Source organism: Oryx dammah, unplaced genomic scaffold (assembly GCF_014754425.2).
Source record: "Oryx dammah isolate SB20612 unplaced genomic scaffold, SCBI_Odam_1.1 HiC_scaffold_25, whole genome shotgun sequence".
Taxonomy (NCBI): Eukaryota; Metazoa; Chordata; class Mammalia; order Artiodactyla; family Bovidae; genus Oryx; species Oryx dammah.
Window position 1 is genome coordinate 66,087,124 of NW_024070209.1, and position 23,200 is coordinate 66,110,323.

General features: G+C 38.0%; 1 protein-coding gene across 5 annotated transcripts in view; it reads left to right on the plus strand.

Moving 5' to 3' along the window:
- Nucleotides 1–23,200, plus strand: part of APLF (aprataxin and PNKP like factor) — a 101,517-nt gene that overhangs the window by 31,710 nt on the left and 46,607 nt on the right. For all 5 annotated transcript variants that reach the window (XM_040224086.1, XM_040224083.1, XM_040224084.1 and 2 more), the window contains 3 exons: nucleotides 2,501–2,645; nucleotides 2,962–3,088; nucleotides 15,572–15,756. In XM_040224086.1, coding sequence (XP_040080020.1) covers nucleotides 2,501–2,645; nucleotides 2,962–3,088; nucleotides 15,572–15,756 — 457 coding nt within the window. The remainder of the gene's footprint in view (nucleotides 1–2,500; nucleotides 2,646–2,961; nucleotides 3,089–15,571; nucleotides 15,757–23,200) is intronic.

Below are 23,200 nucleotides of genomic sequence, written 5' to 3' on the forward strand. Positions count from 1 at the left end.
TGGGGGCAGGAGGAGAAGGGGATGACCGAGGATGAGATGGCTGGATGGCATCACGGACTCGATGGACGTGAGTTTGAGTGAACTCCGGGAATTGGTGATGGACAGGGAGGCCTGGCGTACTGCAATTCATGGGGTCACAAAGAGTCGGACACGACTGAGCGACTAAACTGAACTGAACTGAATGCATATGGAATTTCTTTCTGAGACAATGAATACATTCCAAAATTAGATATTGGTGATGGTGGTACAACTTTGTGAATATACTGAAAACTACTAAATTTTATACTTTAGAAGCATGAATTTCATGATTATGTAAATTATGTCTTGATAGCTATTGCCAAAGAAAGAGAGAATTCACTTATCTTTGTTTATTGTATTTAAATTCCAAGTTTTTAATTTTTAACAAATTCTAGTTCACTGTCTTATAAATCTGTGATAGTTGGTTGCTCGAGGAAGTATTAATAGTTGAAGCTAAAAATAGGAAGATGTTCATATTACAGTGGCAATATTTATATTTAAATAAAAGTATACTAAAATCACCCCACTCTAGTACTCTTGCCTGGAAAATCCCATGGACGGAGGAGCCTGGTAGGCTGCAGTCCATGGTGTCGCTAGAGTCAGATACGACTGAGCGATTTCACTTTCACTTTTCACTTTCATGCATTGGAGAAAGAAATGGCAACCCACTCCAGTGTTCTTGCCTGGAGAATCCCAGGGACGGGGGAGCCTAGTTGGCTGCCGTCTATGGGGTCGCACAGAGTCGGACACGACTGAAGCGACTTAGCAGCAGCAGCAGCAGCAGCAGCAGCAGTACTAGAATCATTTGTACTTTGACCTATTTGGAACTAAATGTTAAATAGAATTTTGGGGGGTCATCGGTTTTTTTTTTTTGTTGTTACATTTATTCTTGGTAAATACTAACAAATTTTCCTATAGCCATAGGATGTATATTAGTGGATTTATGCCAGAATAGAAAAACTACAAATGGAATGGATGATGTTGCTCAATTTCTAACACTGTAAGTTGCGAAAAGCCTAGCATTTCTCTAGAGTGTTTCTTAATATTTTTCAAATGTTAAGGAAATTTGAGGGAAAAAATTAGGATTTGAAAGCACACCTGTGTGTTGTGAGTAAAATGGATTTGAATATTTTGTGGGAGTGCAATTTTATGGGTAGAACAATCATACATTTTCAACTCTGAATCTCCTATACCTGGCGTAGTATCTAACATACACTAGGTATTTTAAAAATACTTATTGAATGAACAAAAACTGTGGTGTTACACATAAACTTGGTCTAAGTTTTTATTTTGGCTGATTCCTGCCATGAATTGAAGTCTGCCTTGGAGGGAGGTTATTACTAGGAGATAACACAAAACAAATAAGATAAGCCACTAATTATTCTTTTCTCAGCTAGACAAATTTTAAAAATCTTATATCTTTAATTTTTAAAATTTCCCTTTTACTGAGAAACATTTTACACATAGTAAAACTTACCCCCTTTAAATTTATAATTCGATGTAGTTTGATGAATTTATATAGTCACGTAAGAACCACCACAATGAGACCTAGAACATTTTAATTTCCCCCCAAAACTCCCCGTTGCCTCTTTGTGGTCTTTCCTCTCCCCGACCCCAGCTTCTGGTGACTACTGATCTGATTTCTGTCCTTTCAGCTTTACTCCTTCAGAATGTCACATAAATGGATTCGTGTGATACATACTTTTGTGTCTGGCTTCTTTCACTTTGCAAACTGCCTTTGAAATTCCCAAGATGTATAATCAGTACTTTTTTCCTTTTTATTTCTGAGTAGTATTTCCATCTACATTTTCACATTGTCAAAAAGATAAGTGTGTTGATTCCTGTCTATGCTTACAGAAAGAATAATGATTTAGAACTTTGGATAATCTTACCACACTTTGCAGCAAGTAGGAGGCAGTTAGTTCTGCTAGTATGTTCCACATATGACCTTGGATGCTCCTTTGTTGGACTACAAGTTGGGAGATTTCACAAGTGGCTGTAATGGCCAGGACCTAATAGCAGCTGTGTGTGAACTTGACCTCAGGGTTTTGTTTTTTCTTCAAGAGCCTAACTAGTTTAGTTGATGTTCTTACAGTTTGCATTTTCTCTTTGGAAACTTGGAGGTGATCTTAACTTTTGTAGACAATCTGGACTTATTTGCCTATTTACTAAAGAAGTAAATAGCTCTTCATCCTTCATAGAGATGGCTACTGCCCATCTTATAAATAGCTGTGGTTTCTAGGCCCATGCTTTGGGAAGATTAATGTGATGGTGATACAGTGGGCAGAACATGAAGAACATATTCTAGTCTATGTATTTTATTCTGGTATACTATAATCTGCTTTTTGTCTTCCTAAGTCTGATAAAAGTAGCATGACTCGTTAGTTAGATATACTTGGGAGAATCACATAATGTCATGGTAGACAATAGAAGTGTTTTCAGTTTAAATGATTAATAAATGAATTTCAATTGTATTTTATAGAAATAGTCAAATGCTTGATGAAGATGATATATTGAATGAAACACCAAAATCTTCCTCAGTTGATTTGCCTGATAAAACACCCAGTGCTCCACAACTGGAAAGAAGCACAAAAACAGCAAAGACCCAGACCACTTCAAATAATGTGGTAAAGATCTCATCAATTTATAACATGTTACGTAAGTTGTAGGAGAGAAAAGACAACTGATATTAGACATATCTTGACAAAATTGCTAGCATTGATCTGCTTTTCCTGTTTTTAAGTAACGCTCTAGAGAAGGTCACACTAGACCAACACTTCAGCTAATAGAAATGTTGAATTTCTTCCTTTGAGAAATTTAACTAATTCAGTCCACAGCTGCAGATGGGTTTTTTAATGGTAGGTTTCTTCAAAGTAAATCATTGTGAAGTTTCATTAAGGATGCAGGATTATTTTTAGCAATTAATATATAGTTGCCTTTTAGTCTTTCATAGGTGAAAGTAGAGACATGAGTAAGCAACAGCCAAATCCTTCCGAGAGGAAAAGAATCCTCCCAGCATGGATGTTAACAGAAAATTCAAGTAATCAGAACCTTTCAGTCATCAGTGGAGGTAGGTTTTCTTTCAAGAAAATATTTGACAGAACTTGAAAGTTTTTGAACAAGTGAAGATAAAATTGTAGTTGTATATGTGTGTAACTTAGCCTAACATTTCTTTAGGACTCTTCATGAAGTTTAATTTAAATCATAGATTATTATTTTATGCCATTTATTAAACACCATTCTACTACTTACTATTATTTTTTAATTTTTTATTCTTTTAGCAGCTTAAAACAATACCCATTATTAACTCACAGTTTTAAAATCTGGGCAGATTTGACTTAGTTGTCTGTTAAGATTTCCACAAGACAAATCCAAGTGTCAGGCTGGGCTCTGACCTGGGCGTCATGGGATATCCACTTACAAGATCATTACAGTTTTTATGGACAATTTGCTTCCTTGTAGTTGGAGGACTTATTACCCTGCTGACTATTGGCCAGGGCTCACTGTCAGCTACTAGAGGGCATTTTTCAGTTCTGAACTTCATCTTCAAGGCCAGCATGGCACAACAGACCTTTCTCCTGCTTTGCATCTAATTTCTCCTTAGTGACCAACTGAGAAAACTCTGCTTAAAGAATTTGTTGATTAGATCAGGCCCATGTACATTGTCTTCCAGTTAATTAACTCAGGATAAGGGAACATTTCATGCAAAGATGGGCTCGATAAAGGGCAGAAATGTTATGGACCTAACAGAAGCAGAAGATATTAAGAAGAGGTGGCAAGAATACACAGAAGAACTGTACAAAAAAGATCTTCATGACCAAGATAATCACGATGGTGTGATCACTCATCTAGAGCCAGACATCCTGGAATGTGAAGTCAAGTGGGCTTTAGAAAGCATCACTACGAACAAAGCTAGTTGAGGTGATGGAATTCCAGTTGAGCTGTTTCAAATCCTGAAAGATGATGCTGTGAAAGTGCTGCACTCAATATGCCAGCAAATTTGGAAAACTCAGCAGGGGCCACAGGACTGGAAAATGTCAGTTTTCATTCCAATCCCAAAGAAAGGCAATGCCAAAGAATGCTCAGACTACTGCATAATTGCACTCATCTCACATGCTAGTAAAGTAATGCTCAAAATTTTCCAAGCCAGGCTTCAGCAATATGTGAACCGTGAACTTCCAGATGTTCAAGGTGGTTTTAGAAAAGGCAGATGAACCAGAGATCAAATTGCCACATCCGCTGGATCATGGAAAAAGCAAGAGAGTTCCAGAAAAACATCTATTTCTGCTTTATTGACTATGCCAAAGCCTTTGACTATGTGGATCACAATAAACTGTGGAAAATTCTGAAAGAGATGGGAATACCAGACCACCTGACCTGCCTCTTGAGAAATCTGTATGCAGGTCAGGAAGCAACAGTTAGAACTGGGCATGGAACAACAGACTGGTTCCAAATAGGAAAAGGAGTCCGTCAAGGCTGTATATTGTCACCCTGCTTATTTAACTTCTATGCAGAGTACATCATGAGAAACGCTGGGTTGGAAGAAACACAAGCTGGAATCAAGATTGCCGGGAGAAATATCAATAACTCAGATATGCAGATGACACCACTCTTATGGCAGAAAGTAAAGAGGAACTCAAAAGCCCCTTGACGAAAGTGAAAGTGGAGAGTGAAAAAGTTGGCTTAAAGCTCAACATTCAGAAAATGACGATCATGGCATCTGGTCTCATCACTTCATGGGAAATAGTTGGGGAAACAGTGGAAACAGTGTCAGACTTTATTTTCTTGGGCTCCCAAGTCACTGCAGATGGTGATTGCAGCCATGAAATTAAAAGATGCTTACTCCTTGGAAGAAAATTTATGACCAACCTAGATAGCATGTTCAAAAGCAGAGACATTATTACTTTGCCGGCTAAGGTCCATCTAGTCAAGGCTATGGTTTTTCCTGTGGTCATGTATGGATGTGAGTTGGACTGTGAAGAAGGCTGAGCACCGAAGATTTGGTGCTTTTGAACTGTGGTGTTGGAGAAGACTCTTGAGAGTCCCTTGGATTGCAAGGAGATCCAACCAGTCCATCCTAAAGGAGATCAGTCCTGGGTGTTCATTGGAAGGACTCATGGTGAAGCTGAAACTCCAGTACTTTGGCCACCTCATGCGAAGAGTTGACTCATTGGAAAAGACTCTGATGCTGAGAGGGATTGGGGGCAGGAGGAGCAGGGGATGACAGAGGATGAGATGGCGAGATGGCATCGCTGACTCGATGGACGTGAGTCTGAGTGAACTCCAGGAGATGGTGATGGACAGGGAGGCCTGGCGTGCTGCGATTTGTGGGGTCGAAAAGAGTCAGACATGACTGAGTGACTGAACTGAACTGAACTGAAACTGATATGGATAAACTAATATATAAACTTAAAAATAGACTTACATATAAATTTAAAAATATGTAAACTGCAACATTTATTTTGCCATATAACCAAACACAATCATGGGCATGATATCACATTCACTGTCCTGGGGATTAGGGCAGGAAATCTTGGGGAGGGGTCATTTTAGAATTCTGCAGACCATACTGATATCTCTCTACTTGTCCACTCTCCTAATATTAATATATCATAATTTAAGCATTATCTTATTATTTAACTTTTGTCACTGTCCCAAATTATAGGGTCATTAAGTGTGATTAAAAACTGTGTGAATGTCTTAGAAGTCTACCATTATTTTATTGTTATGGTATAAATTGTAGAAAGGAAATTACTTGATCAGAAACTACAAGTATTAAAGGATCGTGACATGTTACTAAAATACTCCCTTTGTACTACAGTGAAAAAAAAAACCATTTTGAAAAATCTTTTCCTGTCAACTCTAGATTTTACCCATAACGATATGTACCATTTATATATGTAAGAAAAATAGTAAAAGTAAATGTAGAGGCAGTGGTACACCCATTAGTGAGAGAATTCACTGGAGCCCAAATGACAGGGATTGAATCCTAGTTCCTCTGCAAATTCTGCTAATTATTATTATTATTTTATTTTAAATTCTGCTGGTTTTTTGGTTTATACTAATTTTAGTTCCAGATGTCATTAAATAGATTTTCAAACAAATCCACCAGGGTCATGCCTATGATAAAAGATAAGCACAGTAAAAACATTTCAAATTAAATTTAAAAATTACAAGCGCACAATGTCATGTGCTGAAAGAGTCAAAGATGATGAGACCAGTGTTCTAGCACAGTTCATAGACGTGGCAGATACCACAGTCATCTTCTGGATATTCCCATTGATTAAAGATTATTAAACTTTTTTGCTACATTGTATTATTCAGTCAGCATTTCTTTTGCAACTTCTCAGTCATCTGAGGTTTAATTTCTATTAGCTGCCTGTTTTCTTTTATGTGGGTCACATTTTCCTGTTGTGCTATTGGATGTTGGATGTTATGAATGATACAGTATAGAGACTTTGATTTTATATCCTTCTGAATAAATATTTTTATTCTAATAGGCAGTTAACTTGGCCTAATAGAAAATAGGAAATTTTCTTCCTGTTTTCTTTTCCCCCCAAGATTATGAAAAGCTTATGCTTTAATTTTAAAAAAGGTATTTTCAAAATTTCATATGATTTTTCACCTACACAAATGCAGGGTATAAAATAATGTGTGATGAAGTCAGTGATGGAAGAGCTGGAGATTCATGTGAGTGAGGCTTATTCCTAGCTCATTGCAAGCCTCGATCACAACTTTGCAGCAGCAGAAGTGGAAGGGGCAGTGTATTGGCCATGCCACTACTTTTAGCTCTGTCTACATTGTCCCAGAAAGAAAGAAGCATCAGAGCTGATGGAAGTTTCATTAAGTTTGTCAGCCCATTCCTTCCTTTACTTCTCAGTTAACAACTCAGGGATCTGTACAGAATATTCCTTACTTAAAATGCTAATTTGGATTATAGTAGGATCAGAACAATCTTGTGGCAAGAATAGGTTATATATTATGTGTTGAGGGAGATGTGATTTAATCCAGACCATTTTCGTATTGAAGATTTCCTGATAAGGGTTTTATTTATTCCAGGACAGTGGTTTTGAATTCCCTACTCCCCCCATCATTACATGTATATCTTTATCAGAAAGATTTCTCATTAAGTATGGGTCCTCTCTGTTTTCTGGAAGGGAATGGGAATGGGGGGTGGTAGTGGAGAGAGGGCAGACACTTCCTCTCATTAGAACATTTTCTGTAATATAGAAAGAATAACTGTTTAACCAAAAATTGACCAGTGTGAATTTCTTCCTTGCAAGCAAGTTGTTTTCTTTCAGAGTTGTTTTGTACTGTAATTGCTTCTGTACTATCATTATTACTTTAGTTATAGTTGTCCAAAATATAGTTGCTTCCAGTTATGAATATATGCATTTATTTTCACTTGGTAAATGTAGCATATAAAATATGAAGCACTTTTTTGGACACCTCACCTTGAAAACACAAATGAGAGTAATTTGACATTTCTTTAGACAAGAATATTAAATAGTGTGTGTGCGCTAAGTTGCTTCAGTCAGGTCCAACTCTTTGGAACCCTATGGACTATAGCCTGCCAGGCTCCTCTGTCTATGGGATTCTCCAGACAAGAATGCCGTGCCCTCCTCCAGGGGATCTTCCCGACCCAGGGTTGGAACCCCTATCTCTTATGTCTCCTGCATTGGCAGGCAGGTTCTTTACCACTAGCGCCACCTGGGAAGCCCCCATTATATAGTGCACAAAGCTAAAACTTCAAAATAAAGTCTTTGCATTTAAGCATTTCTTATAAATTCCTACTTTGGGGAAATATAAGAAAAAAGGTAGGTTACTTAACTTTTTTAGAGACAGAGAGATTTAGAAGGAAATAACAGTTTAGTACTTGAATCCAGCTAAACACCCTCTTCCAAAAACACAAGAGAAGACTCTACAAATGGACATCACCAGATGGTCAACACCGAAATCATATTGATTATATTCTTTGCAGTCAAAGATGGAGAAGCTCTATACAGTTAGCAAAAACAAGACCGGGAGCTGACTGTGGCTCAGATCATGCACTCCTTATTGCCAAATTCACACTTAAATTGAAGAAAATATGGGAAACCACTAGACCATTCAGGTATTACCTGAATCAAATCCCTTATGATTATACAGTGGAAGTGAGAAATAGATTTAAGGGACTAGATCTGATAGACAGAGTGCCTGATGAACTATGGATAGAGGTTTGTGACATTGTACAGGAGACAGGGATCAAGACCGTCCCCAAGAAAAAGAAATGCAAAAAAGCAAAATGGCTGTCTGGGGAGGCCTTACAAATAGCTGTGAAAAGAAGAAAAGTGAAAAGCAAAGGAGAAAAGGAAAGATATAAGCATCTGAATGCAGAGTTCCAAAGAATAGCAAGGAGAGATAAGAAAGCCTTCCTCAGCAATCAATGCAGAGAAATAGAGGAAAACAACAGAATGGGAAAGACTAGAGAACTCTTCAAGAAAATTAGAAATACCAAGGGAACATTTCATGCAAAGATGGTCTCGATAAAGGACAGAAATGGTATGGACCTAACAGAAGCAGAAGATATTAAGAAGAGGTGGCAAGAATACACAGAAGAACTGTACAAAAAAGAGCTTCATGACCAAGATAATCACGATGATGTGATCACTCACCTAGAGCCAGACATCCTGGAATGTGAAGTCAGGTGGGCTTTAGAAAGCATCACTACGAACAAAGCTCGTGGAGGTGATGGAATTCCAATGGAGCTATTTCAAATCCTGAAAGATGATGCTGTGAAAGTGCTGCACTCAATATGCCAGCAAATTTGGAAAGCCTAGCAGTGGCCACAGAACTGGAAAAAGTCCGTTTTCATTCCAATCCCAAAGAAAGGCAATGCCAAAGGATGCTTAAACTACCACACAATTGCACTCATCTCACACGCTAGTAAAGTAATGCTCAAAATTCTCCAAGCCAGGCTTCAGCAATACGTGAACCATGAACTCCCTGATGTTCAAGCTGGTTTTAGAAAAGGCAGAGGAACCAGAGATCAAATGGCCAACATCTGCTGGATCATCGAAAAAGCAAGAGTTCCAGAAAAACATCTATTTCTGCTTTATTGACTATGCCAAAGCCTTTGACTGTGTGGATCACAACAAACTGTGGAAAATCCTTCAAGAGATGGGAATACCAGACCACCTGACCTGCCTCTTTAGAAACTTATATGCAAGTCAGGAAGCAGCAGGTAGAACTGGTCATGGAACAACAGACTGGTTCCAAATAGGAAAAGGAGTCCGTCAAGGCTGTATATTGTCACCCTGCTTATTTAACTTCTATACAGAGTACATCATGAGAAACGCTGGGTTGGAAGAAACACAAGCTGGAATCAAGATTGCCAGGAGAAATATCAATAACCTCAGATACGCAGATGACACCACCTTTATGGCAGAAAGTGAAGGGGAACTAAAAAGCCTCTTGATGAAAGTGAAAGTGGAGAGTGAAAAAGTTGGCTTAAAGCTCAACATTCAGAAAACAAAGATCATGGCATCCGGTCCCATCACTTCATGGGAAATAGATGGGGAAACAGTGTCAGACTTTATTTTTCTGGGCTCCCAAATCACTGCAGATGGTGATTGCAGCCATGAAATTAAAAGACACTTCCTCCTTGGAAGGAAAGTTATGACCAACCTAGACAGCATATTCAAAAGCAGAGATATTACTTTGCCCACTAAGGTCCGTCTAGTCAAGGCTATGGTTTTTCCAGTGGTCATGTATGGATGTGAGTTGGACTGTGAAGAAAGCTACTGCCGAAGAATTGATGCTTTTGAAGTGTGGTGTTGGAGAAGACTCTTGAGAGTCCCTTGGACTGCAAGGAGATCCAACCAGTCCATCCTAAAGGAGATCAGTCCTGGGTGTCCTTTGGAAGGACTGATGCTGAAGCTGAAGCTCCAATACTTTGGCCACCTCATGAGAAGAGTTGACTCATTGGAAAAGACTGATGCTGGGAGGGATTGGGGGCAGGAGGAGAAGGGGATGACAGAGGATGAGATGGCTGGATGGCATCACCGACTCCATGGACGTGAGTCTGAGTGAACTCCGGGAGTTGGTGATGGACAGGGAGGCCTGGCATCTGTGATTCACGGGGTTGCAAAGAGTCGGACACGACTGAGCGACTGAACTGACTGAATTAAAGTTTGGAGTACTTTGACTTTTTCTGCTCTGTAGTTTTTATTGTTGTTGTTATGTTCGTTTAAGTGGTTTATCATCCAGGTCAATAGACCAATGCTAGTGATTTTTAAAAATCAATTTCCAGGATGCATTTTAAGCTCATTTAGGTATAGGATACTTTAAATCTTTTACAGCTTTAATACTATATTGTGTTCATTGATCTTTATTTAGACTACCTGAAACCATCTTGATATTTTTGAACCATCTTTGTCTTTAAATACAGGACATATAAGAATGTTAATTGATGTTAACTGACTTGACTAACCTAAGATCATAATAAATGGCATAGATATAATTGAGATGTAGCTCTGCCTGACTGTAAAGCACATGCTCTGAACCTTATCACTTTATAGACACCTAAATTTACCCTCTGTATGTTTTGGAGGTTTAGTTTGGTTTCGCTTTTTATTTTATTAATATGCCCTTGCGTTCTCTTCTATATCTTTTCTCAGTTTAGCGGTTGTTTTAATTCTTATATGTACATGAATGTTTGCTGTAATCAGGCTATTCTTTCTGTTTTTCAACTAATATCCTTCTAGTTTATTTAGTTTTCTTGGTCCCCAGGTATTATCCCTTGGATGTAATCATGAGTTTCTTAAACCTGAGCTAAAATTTTTTCCGTGTCCCTTAATGATTGGTAAGTGAGTATATTTGGGCAAAGACTATCACAGCTTCCCCTTCTCTTTGCTTATGTCTACTTCCTTAGGTTTCTAGGGCCCAGAGCAACGTATAACTCCTAGGGTTTGATGTTCTTGGTAGATTAAAAGGAGCTTTTCTATTTTCACTGGTTTCATGCTACCCTTTAGTACTCTTCTTTCCCCATCTTCTAATCCTCCAACATGAAGTAATGAAAAGTGACAGATGCTGATAAAGGTTGAAGTAGTAAATAGTCCCCAAACCATTTGGTTTACATTTAATTTTGTACACTGAGTATTTTCTCTATGACAATACAGATGATAAATATTTAACTGACATTGTTTAGTTTGATTATAGTTCATTGTTTACTTAAAGTACTAGTTATTCTGTTTATCTCAAGCAACCTTGTTAAGTGGTTTAACTAATTCTGATTGTTTTTTAGCTTCTTGGATTTTCTAGATGTATAGTCATATCTATAGAATTATGATAATTTCAGCTCTTCTGATCTATTTATTGCTTTTAAAAGCATTTCTTATTTCATAAGTTAGATCCTGTAAGTTTTAAATAAAAATGGATAAAATTGGTATCTTTGTTCCTGATTTTAACAGGAATTGTGTTAGTATTTCACCATTTAATATGATTGGTGTTTGATTCTGATATTCTTATTATGTTTTGGTTGATTGATTCAGGGATAACTTGAATTTTTTGAAAAAATTTTTGGTATAGAAACAGTTCTGTATTTTCATATATTAATGTAATTAATGATGCTAGTAGGTTTCCTATTGTTGCACTATGCTTGTGTTCCTGGGATAAGTTCATTTTATCATGATGGCATATTATTTTATGTTGTTAGATTTATAAATATTTAGGACATTTGCATCTATATTCATAAGTGTGGCTAATATTTTTCTCCATATGTGCCATCCATGTCAGATTTTGACATATATAGGTATGTCAGCATTGTAGAAAATGAATTAAGTGATTTTTTAATATATGTTTAAGGGCAGAAATATCCTTTTTTTTAAATTTTAATGGAACTTTGCTTTATCACAATCTGGGCCTGGTGCCTACTTCTAGTAGTTGATAGTTCTGGCATAGGACTAGGTTAAGTTGACCAGTAAAAAAGAATGAAACACCTCAAAGCAGATTAGAATGACACACATTTAATGTATAAGGAATTATCAGTTCAAATTGGTGGAGAAAGGATGCATCATTGTTAAATAAAATGTGGGAGAATTAGATTTCCATCTGGAAGAAAATAATAATAGAGCACTCACTGCTCATGTCACATTTATAAATAAGCTTCTACTGAATTAATAACCAATGTTAAAAGCTGAAACTAAGGCATTTGAAGAAAATTTGGGGAAACATTTTTCTGTTACTTCTGGGAGACTTTCCTAAGATGATGGGAAGCCTAGAATAAGAGAATATTTGACAGGCATATTTTGGTCCAGAAATTCCAATTCTAGATGTTTATCCCAGAGAAATAATAGCATGTATACTTTTAGTCCTGTGTATATTCTTGTATTTGCTTAAACTTAGGAAAAAGCTGAGAGAATATATATAAAATTGTTAATATGACTGTTAGGAGTGGTTTGTTTGAAGGATAAAATTAGATGGATATGATTTTAATGGCATATTACATATATTTGAGCTAGTATTCATGTAGTATTAGTGTAATTCGCTCATATAAGTAAATGCAGTTAGTAATTGTTCAAAATAAACTGATTTGTACTAATAGCTAATTTCTTTTACATTTTTATCATTTAACTGTACTCATCCTGAATTTAGAAAAATGCATTTTATATACCAGATATAAAGATTGTTATGAGCCATTGGGCTTCCCCTGTGGCTCAGCAGTAAAGAATCTGCATGTGATGCAGGAGACCCAGGAGATGTGAGTTTGATCCCTGGGTTGGGAAGATCCCCTGGAGGAGGAAGTGGCAACCCACTCCACTATTCTCGTCAGGAAAATCCCCTGGGCTTCAGTCCATAAGGTTGCAAAGAGTTGGGCACGACTGAGCACAGCATGACAGACAGATGAGCCAGATAACTTATTTATCTTATATATGCTTTGTGAAGAGCATTTAAACAATATCAAAATGACTTATTGCTATGCAAAAAGAAAGAGCTCTGGTCCCTAGAAGGAATATTTGTAGGTATCTTGTTTGGAATTTTAAAGAATTGAATGTTATAAATATGTATTTTTTTAATTTTAGAATTTTATGTACATTTGTGACACATGGAATGTGGTAACCTGCCATTTGTGCAGAAACTGTGTCTTATTTATAGTTTTTAGTTCTTAGCATAGTAGACAATATCATAATTGATTATTTCCCTTGGTTTGACAATTCACATCTGTTGTATCACCAAACTATATAGTCGTTTCTATTTAGCTCTATTTCTGGCAGTTTCTAAAATGATAGGAAATGTTTCCTAATTTAGATTTAAAACAAAGATGTAAGTAATTGAGGCCAAGTTTATTTATTAGTTTATACATGTTTCCTTTGATAAATATATTACTTTTATATTGGTTCAGTGATTTTCCTATTTAATAATATGGATAATATTGTATTAGCCCATATTATCAATTTTTATTATCAATTTCAGGTCATTTCAATATCGTTTAGAACATGTCTGAGCAAACTGTAGCCTATGAGTCAAATTCAGCCCACTGCCTGTTTCTGTAAAGAAAGCTTTCTTTGGAACATAGCCACTCTCATCCATGTATGTATTGTCTGTGGCTGCTTTCACACTACAAAGGCAGAGTTGGGTAGTTGTGACAAATATACAGCCCATAGTGCTTAAAATATTTATTCTTTGGCTTTTTACAGAAGTTCACTAACCATTGCTTTAGAATATTAGAATAGTGACTACAGATTGCCTTACATACCTGTATCCAGGCTCTCAAGGGATCTTTGGACAATTTTCTGTTTATGCTCACAATTTAATTACTCATACATATTCAATGAGTGCCAGTATGTGCCCAGTACATCATGAGAAATGCTGGGCTGGAGGAAGCACAAGCTGGAATCAAGATTGCTGGGAGAAAGATCAATAACCTCAGATATGCAGGTGACACCACCCTTATGGCAGAAAGTGAAGAAGAACTAAAGAGCCTCTTGATGAAAGTGAAAGAGGAGAGTGAAAAAGTTGGCTTAAAGCTCAACATTCAGAAAATGAAGTTCATGGCATCTGATCCCATCACTTCATGGGAAATAGATGGGGAAACAGTGGAAACAGTGTCAGACTGTTTTTGGGGGCTCTAAAATCACTGCAGATGGTGATTGCAGCCATGAAATTAAAAGACGCTTACTCCTTGGAAGAAAAGTTATGACCAACCTAGATAGACAGCATATTAAAAAGCAGAGACATCACTTTGTCAACAAAGGTCCATCTAGTCAAGGCTGTGGTTTTTCCAGTAGTCACGTATGGATGTGAGAGTTGGACTGTAAAGAAAGCTGAGTGCCTAAGAATTGATGCTTTTGAAGTGTGGTGTTGGAGAAGACTTTTGAGAGTCCCTTGGACTGCAAGGAGATCCAGCCAGTCCATCCTAAAGGAGATCAGTCCTGGGTTTTCATTGGAAGGACTGATGCCGAAGCTGAAACTCCAATACTTTGGCCACCTGATGCGAAGAGCTGACTTATTGGAAAAGACCCTGATGCTGGGAAAGATTGAGGGCAGGAGAAGGGGATGACAGAGGATGAGATGGTTGGATGGCATCACCAACTCAATAGACATGGGTTTGGGTGGATTCCAGGAGTTGATGATGGACAGAGAGGCCTGGCATGCTGTGGTCGCCAAGAGTCAGACACGACTGAGTGACTGAACTGAACTGAACTTTGTGCTAGGCGCTGTGTCTAGATACTGCAGGCACAAAGTAGGGAATAGAGAAGAAGGCACAGGAAGTCTCTGCCTTCATAAATTAGAGAAGAAAGACAACTTAACCATGAAGATTTCCCTCTTTAGATCTTTTTTCTTTTCTGATTAGACAGTTCATGAATTTTTTAACAAAATATGATACTGACTTTAGGTTTCTCTACTACACTGAACCTTGAATAAGGGTTATGACAATGCAGTGTCCATTGTTATTGGAGATTTATTTTATTAGTTAAGTTTGTAGAGGTTGCTTTCCCTTTTCAGTTATTTTAGGTTTTTAATCTGTCTTTAAGGTAATTTAAGTTGCATTTCTCACTGTGGGTGGTAGGGGCTCAGTAAGTATGTGTGAAATTCATTGGTTGCTATAGGCCAGATTTTCTGTTAGAGAAATTCATTGCCAAAATTAAGAAACTATCCATATGATAAATAATATACATGTGATACTCTGATAATTTATGTATCTTACATGATTTACTCCTCCTAATAACTCCATGAGTTATTATAATTCCCTTTTTCTAGATGATGAGACCAAAGTTCAGAGAGGTAAGGTTAAACAGTTAAAGGATGGTGCCTGCCCACATTAGCATCTTAGCCTGGATATCTTCAGGGCTGAAGTTTTTGGTCATGGTGTTGCTTAATACTTCTTGAGATTTGGAAATATGCATTTTCAGATTGGCCTTAATATAGATAGAACTTTAGTTTTTGCTCTTTTATCATTTTTATTTTTGCTTTCATTTCTTTTTTTTTTTTTGGTATGAATTATTGACATTTGAAGGTACAGGAGATAATTTTCTTCTTTTTCCTTGTGTTTATGTGCTTGTATATGATTAAGATAATAATGTAACCCGGGAAAGTGAAAAAGAAAGAGTCTGCAAAGATAAAACCCAAGTAAACATAACACAGCAAGGAAAAAAGCGATTAATTTCATCAGGAAGTTCAGAAAGTACATCAGCAGAGCAAGACACAGGAAAAAAGTGCAAAAATGATGATCAGGAAGAGTCTATCATTTCATCCAAGGTGATTTTTAAAAATATTCATTATTTGGTTGTTTATTTTCTCTGACAAGTGTTCTAGTTAGGATAATTGTATGCTATATATATCAATGAAAAATCAAAAATGCTTTTTATATTGTTTCTCAAGATTTGTTATTTTGTTTGATTTTGTTGTTTGGCTTTTTATTATAGCACTTGCAATGTAGACAACAGAGCTATTTAATTTAGAAATTTTCAAACTGAAAAATAGGTGGAGACCACTTGACTCTGGTCATCATTTGGTGCCTCCCTTTTGAAACTCTGGGTTTTTGGTCATTCTCAGGCTGCCTGTCACTACTTTTCTCTTGGTAAGTATTAAGAGAGGAACAGTTAATGAGTAGTTACTTAACAGCCTGCTGCAGAATTACTTCTGGGTTTACTTGCAGTATTTATAAATCTTTTCTATCCTTTTTCAGCTTTTGCTAATTCATTAGAATGGTTTGGCTGATTTAACCATTCTTTGATACCGGGTACTCTAAGAAAATGAGATTATTGGATGAATTTCAAAAGAAAGAAGGGGAAAAAAAGAGAGAGAGGTGACTTTAGGACAAAAAGATCAGGTATTCTTCCTTTCAGGAGAAGAATGGCTTTAAATGATCATTTTCATGATCCTTGCAGTCCTGTGGCCTAGCTCTGTGGGTCTCCATCTGTTTAGTCTCAGGGAGAGCCAAAGGAATAAGATTGCTTTTAGAATTTACGCACTAGATTGATTGAAATTTCAGCCACTATCCCAGAGAATCAGGTTTTTTGTAGTTCTCCCCTCACTCCTGCCTCCTCTCTAGTGAGAACCAGGATCCTTTCTTCCAGCTAGAAAGCAAGGTCTAATCACTATAGGCTCAACTCTTCTGCTTACTTATGGAGTCAAGCTTAATAAATGAAAACAAAATGTATTCTAACTCACATATATTGACCATAAAAACTTACCCATAAATTTTATGTGAATTTTGAGCCCTAATATTCTCTGCCCTGGAGAAGGCAGTGGCAACTCTAGCACTCTTGCCTGGAAAATCCCATGGATGGAGGAGCCTGGTAGGCTGCAGTCCATGGGGTCGCGAAGAGTTGGACACGACTGAGTGACTTTACTTTGAGTTTTCACTTTCATGAATTGGAGAAGGAAATGGCAACCCACTCCAGTGTTCTTGCCTGGAGAATCCCAGGGACAGTGGAGCCTGGTGGGCTGCCGTCTATGGGGTCACACAGAGTCGGACACACCTGAAGCGACTTAGCAGCAGCAGCAGCAGCATTCTCTGCTCTACTCTCTAAACGTATTATTGACCTAAAGCAAATAGAGTTCCAGATATTTTTCCAGTGAAGATGAGTTTATTTGGGATCAGCAGAGAATTGTAGTTTGGAGTCTTCAGCCATGGGTGCAAGTTCCTGCACAGCAGAGGAAAGAGAATACTTTTATAGCCCATAGTAAATAGATTTCATGGTTTTCCATTGGCTGAGTCTTTGCCATGAAGGAAGAGGACTCTTTCTTCTTCCTGTTGCGCTCTGCTATCATCTCAGGGCACGAAAACTGTACTTTCTGGTCTCCCAACTCTATTTAATTTTTAACATTTCCCCATTTTGGTCAATATTTGTCTCTGAAAGCATTGCTAATCAAGAGTCAGGTTTTCAGTGACTATGTCTTTTAGTGCCAGAAGGGACCTTAGCTGGGTGTGGCCTCTCACATTGGAGTGAAAGTACACAGATTGGAAACCTATTGAAGTCACATTCAAGTATCAAGGAGAGGTAGGAGGAAGAATTTTCAGGTACTTTTAATCTAAAGTTTGTATGTTATCAAAATCATAGAGACTGGAGGGTATTGAAGTGTTCTGTCATCATCAAAGGTTTGATAGACAAGCTGCCAACAGGCCTGGATATCTTCAGAAAGCTGTCTCATCAGATGTCATCTACTTCAGTTCTGGGAAATCTTTTCTTTCAGGTCATCAGATAATGTGCAGATCTAGTCATGATTTGGTACAGTTTTTATATGTGTCGTGTGAATCCAAGAGTCTCCTTCTAGGGGTTTGGAGGCCCAAAGGCTGATTAGCAGTACATGATAGAGGCCTTTCCAGTGAGGTTGAAGAGAGTTCTTCTGGAGGTGTTTCTTTCCAATAGACAAAATATCCGGGTTGTCAAGTATATTTTAGGTCATCATCCCCCAAGAGTACACTGAGAAAAGATTGCTCTACCAAAACACAGTTATTTTTAATAGCATTTAGGCTTTTGCTATATTGGAGTATCTCTCCTTTTACCAGTTGTGAGTCAAAAGAAGCAAGAGCATCCTGTGGCTATCTTAAAGTGCGAGAGCTTATGAGTTCTGAAAGGGGTGGATCTGAGATTCAGAATGACCAATGACAATGCTTTTGGCCAGGCATTTTGGCCAAAATTTTTGGAGGGCTTTTGCTAATTTTGTCAACTGAGTAATAATAATGCCATTAGTGCATTCAACTAAACAGGGATTGAGGGTGGTAAGCACAGTGAAAGTGTTGAAAATTGGCCCAATAGCACAGACTTGTTGAAGTGAAAGTGAAAGTGAAGTCGCTTAGTCGTGTCCAACTCTTTGCGACCCCATGGACTGTAGCCCACCAGGCTCCTCCATCCATGGGATTCTCCAGGCAAGAACACTGGAGTGGGTTGCCATTTTCTTCTCCAGGGGATCTTCCCAACCCAGGGATCAAACCTAGGTCTCCCACGTTGCAGGCAGACGCTTTACCGTCTGAGCCACCAGGGAAGTCCACTTGTTGAAGTACCTGACCAATAAGATGTGTCCTTTGATCGCCTTGAAATTTGAGAGGAATTCCCCTGATAAGGATAATCTTTTCTTAAAGGACTTCAACCACAGAAGAAGCAGTAGCATATCTGCAAGGGATGCCTGTCTGTATGTGAAAATACACAAACCATTACTAAAACATATTTGTATCCATGAGCCAGAGCAAGTTGTGAGACCTTGAATGGTTCATTGGGCTGTTTAAATTGTCTGGGAGCATTATAAACAAGCTTTCTTGGGTTGTATTTCAGACAAGTGAGGTAGATATTTTCGATGGCCTTGTTAATGATTGCACATCAATATTGATTGATGAATGCTATCATTTTGTCAGTAGACCAGTGGTTTAATGCATGTACAGTGCTGAAGTATGGGGATTTTAGAATGTCCAGGAGGACTGGGTTGTTAGTCTAAACCAGAGCTTCCTCTTTTATCAAACCAACAATTTTTAAATTTCCAATCTTGTTTTTCCTTTTCTGAAGCCAGCTGTTAGGCTTCTTTAGTCTGTTTTCTTAAGTTATCATTTGGGAAAATTTCTCTCTGGACAAACAGCTTGCTATTGGCTGTGTTGCTATTGGCCCCTTGCTATTGGCAACATTCCCTGCAGAAATGTCATCAAAGTTATTTCCCTTAGTTTCCAGAGAGTCAAGTGTAGAATGTCCCAGAATATTAGTAATACCTAAAGTGGCAGATAAAAATATTACATCCAGTAAACATAAGGGTCACTTAAAATTTTATTTCAGCAAGAAGTAAGGAAGTCACATTGCTTCACAGTATTCCAAAATCATAAGCTACTGTATAGTGTATAAATATTATATTTGTGTATAATGTAAAAGTGTATACCATCAGTATAAATATTGGCAGCTTTGCCCTTGGCTTAAGTACAAGCCCATATGAGAGTGTATAATTCTGCCTGTTTGGCCAAAGCTGCCTCAACAACATCAAAAGGAGTTGCCAAGCATACCTAGCATATTTACCATTGTTGCCTTTTAAATAAGAATGACAGTGAACCTTGAGAAGTCAATGTTACCAGGAGGTCTTTCCTGTAAATCATTATGAGTCAGGAGGTGGTCAGTCAGTGTCCTCTTTGGTGGTCAGTTAGGGACTTCTTTGGTGACAGAGGGGAGAAGAGTAGCAGGTACAGCATAAAGGAGTTACATGAGAAGAAGTTAATGAAAGGACTTAACTTCTTAGGACGTAAGGCACCTGACTGAGAAATACTAAGTGTGATGAGAATTCAGGAGGGCTTCTACTGCATGATGTACAAAAATGGTTAAAGGGGATCCCGTGATTTTCTTGGTGGCCTTAACCAAAAGAGCAGTAGCTGTAATGGCTTTAAGGCAAGCAGGGTATCCCTATACCACAGAGTCCAGTTCCTGGCTGTAATGCAGTGTGGGTTGATGGACCCATGGTTTTGGGTGAGTACCCCAAGAGCATTTTCTTCCTTTCATATATAAAAAGGGAAAAAAAAAAAGAGAATCTGATAATTGGGATTCTCAAAGGCAGGTAGGTTCATGAGATACAACTTTCAGGCTTTAAAGGCTGCGTTTTTGGTTCTTTTCATAAGTTTGAGTCATGGTTGTTATTGTTTAATAAAGCATACAAAGATTTGGCCATAAGAGAGAAATTTGAAATTAAGCTTTGGAAATAACCAAGCAACCCAAGAAGACTTAGCATATAGCATGTAGTCTTGGGTTTGAGGAAGCGTAGGATATCATGAAGTGTATCTGGATCTCCTTAAAGCTTTTGTGCTGATATCAGATTCCCTATATCAAACCTGGGTTCAAGTAAACTGTAACTTTTCTTTGATGACCTTTTGTTCCTAAAAACTTTGGCCAGTGGATACTGTCTTTTTCTGAGGAAGCTTGAGAAGGAGAGCAAAGAAGCAAATGAAACACATATTACAACAAAGTAGAACCTCTAGGGAACCTTACCTAATCCAGATCAGCCTTTAGTATTTTGTAAGAAATAAGGATTCTCAGCAAAACCCCGAGTCATTACTGTCCAGATGAATTGCTTTGCTTCCTAAGTGAGGGCAGAAAGATACTGGTCAGCCTCATCAACTAGAATGGATGTTAGTAATTATGGATATTAGGAATAACAGAGTGTCAAGGGATAACAATGTTGTTTACTGCTCAGAGATCCTGGAGGAACCTCCACCCTCAGCCCCTAGGTTTTGTTCACCTGGCTGGTATAAGGGTTAATGAGACCTTGAGCCTTGTAATGTTCTTTTATGGTTTTTATGCCTTTCAGGGCTTTCTCTTCTTATAGAATATTAATTAAGTCTGGTTAAGTGGTTTTTGAGGGATCTATTTGAATCTTGGGATGTGTGCTGTGAGTTTTGCCAGTATCAACTGGAGATTTTACCAATAAGGGGAATGGTAACTGATTCACTAGAGACAAGTGATCAATATTTCCAAATCAGTATTAGCTCTAGTACTATCAGAGGCAAACCAAATAAAAGATGTCAAAGGATCATTTCATACACCTGGTTTGTTACTTTGATAACTGTTGTCAAATTCTAGAATTGTTTCCCCTTTTTGGGAAAAAAATTCCAGCATGACACCTCTTTAAGAAGTCTCAGCCTAATAAATGAGTTGGAGGCCAAGGAACTAAGGAGAAAGGGTATGCATCTCTCAAAGGGCCTAAGTGAAAGGAAATAGGTTCAGAGACAGGAACCTCTTGAGGCTCATTAGAAATCCCACTAGTTGAGCTGTGTTCAGACTGCTTTATAGTAGTGGGGTTGAGCACTGAGAGTATGATTTCAGGGTCAGTTAGGACTAGAACAGACTTGTCCCCAATCTGGAGAAATGTTTCTTCAGGTTGATGGAGAGGGGAGACTGGGAAGAGCCCCTATTGTTTCTCAGAGTCCTGTCATTGAGAATTGGGCAGATGTTGGAAAGGCTGATTAGAGGATTGAAGGTATCTGAAGTACTTAATAGAACATTTGTAGCAGTCTCTTTTGAATGTCCTGGCTCTTCAGAGTAATAGCAGAAAGGTTTTGGTTTTGTTTGGAGTCTTTAGTTGGTGGTTTGAAGACAGTAGTCTTCCTTTTGGGTGATCCATCTAGAGTTTGAGTGAGCTGGCTTGCCAGATGAGCTAAATATGGAGTGGACATAGTCCCATTCTATCCTGGTCCTTTTTACTAGAAAAGAAAGGACCCAGTTCAGCCCATTAATAAACATGGGGTTAATAGATACCCAGGTGGAATCAACATCTGAAAGAGTAGAATTTTCCTTTAAAACAATCTGAAGTTGATTGTAATAGTCATGAATAGGATCGTCAGATTTTTGTGTGCAGGCCTGAATTCTGTTCCAATCAACAGGCTTTGGGAAAGCCACAGAAATTACCTGATGAAATTGCCTATGATTGCTGAAGTGTGGTCATATAATGGGTTTCCCAGGTGGCTCAGGAGTAAAGAATCCACCTGCCAATGCAGGAGCCACAGGAAGCACAGGTTCGATCCCTGGGCCTGGAAGATCCCCTAGAGTAGGAAATGGCAACCCACGCCAGTATCCCTGCTGGAATAATCCCATGGATGGAGGAGCCTGGCCAGCTATAGTCCATGAAGTCGCAAAGAGTTGGAAAAGACTGGGCGTGCACACATGATCATATAATAAGTTAGTGATCTGGTCGCTGAGCTGTAATTCTAGAGACCTTTCAAGATTTTCCCAACTAGATGTTTTTATCTAGTGCTGGGCCCAGTCTTCACTGACAAGTATAAACTTAGATGATATAAGTCAGAAACCAGGTTGATAAGTTTGAATAACTATATTAAATTCCTCTGCAAATCAATAAGAATCTTCTGTTACTTTGGGGAAGTCTTTGACTATGGCTCACAGTTCAGCTTTAGTCCAAGGAATATGAGAAATGAAGAGTTTAACATCTGTATTCTCAGAAGGCTTAATTTTAAAGGGATAGGTTCTGGCAGTTTCAGAAGAAGAGAGTAGGGAGAGTTTCAGAGAAAACGGGAAGTTTGGCAGGAAAATAAGTGTGGGGTCATTGAGGGTAGAGAGGAGGTGTCGACAGTGTCAAAGGGAAGAGGAAGATTGTGCCAGAGGCGTAGGAGCTAAGGGAGAGGCAAGATGGCACCAGATGTGGAATCTGAGAAAAAGAAGCTAAGGAAGAAGAGCCTGGAGCTTCAGAAAACATTCTATTTTTCTTTAATCATTTGCCTCAGTTAATCTTAAAATCTTATTTTGCAGAGAGGCAATTTTAAACCTCTGATAACATTGAGAAGCTTCAAAATATCAATCAAAATCATCAGTCCATTCACTCCTGGAAAATTTTGAGCTACTGTAATCCATCTTGGTTTTAAGAGAATTAAATTTGGGGATTTAAAAAGTTTCCCACAATGGCCATTGATACTCTAAATTGCCTTTGGTCAGGTTGATTCATTTAGTTGGAAATGCACAAAAAGAAGGACTAGTTTTTAAGCACAGAATCAGTTGAAGTATCTATTATGGGGGGTGAGGTAACCTCAAAATATTTAGGTAACTGGAATCTTCTCAGAGGTTTTCTTCTATAATAAAAGAATAATTTTCAAGCAGCTTAAACAATTTACAACTTAAACAGCTCAGTTCAAACAGCTTACAACTCAAACAACTTGCAGGCCTAATAACAGCCGATTCTAAAGAAATAACTTGGTCCTGGAGAAGCCAAGCTAAAGGCTTCTTAG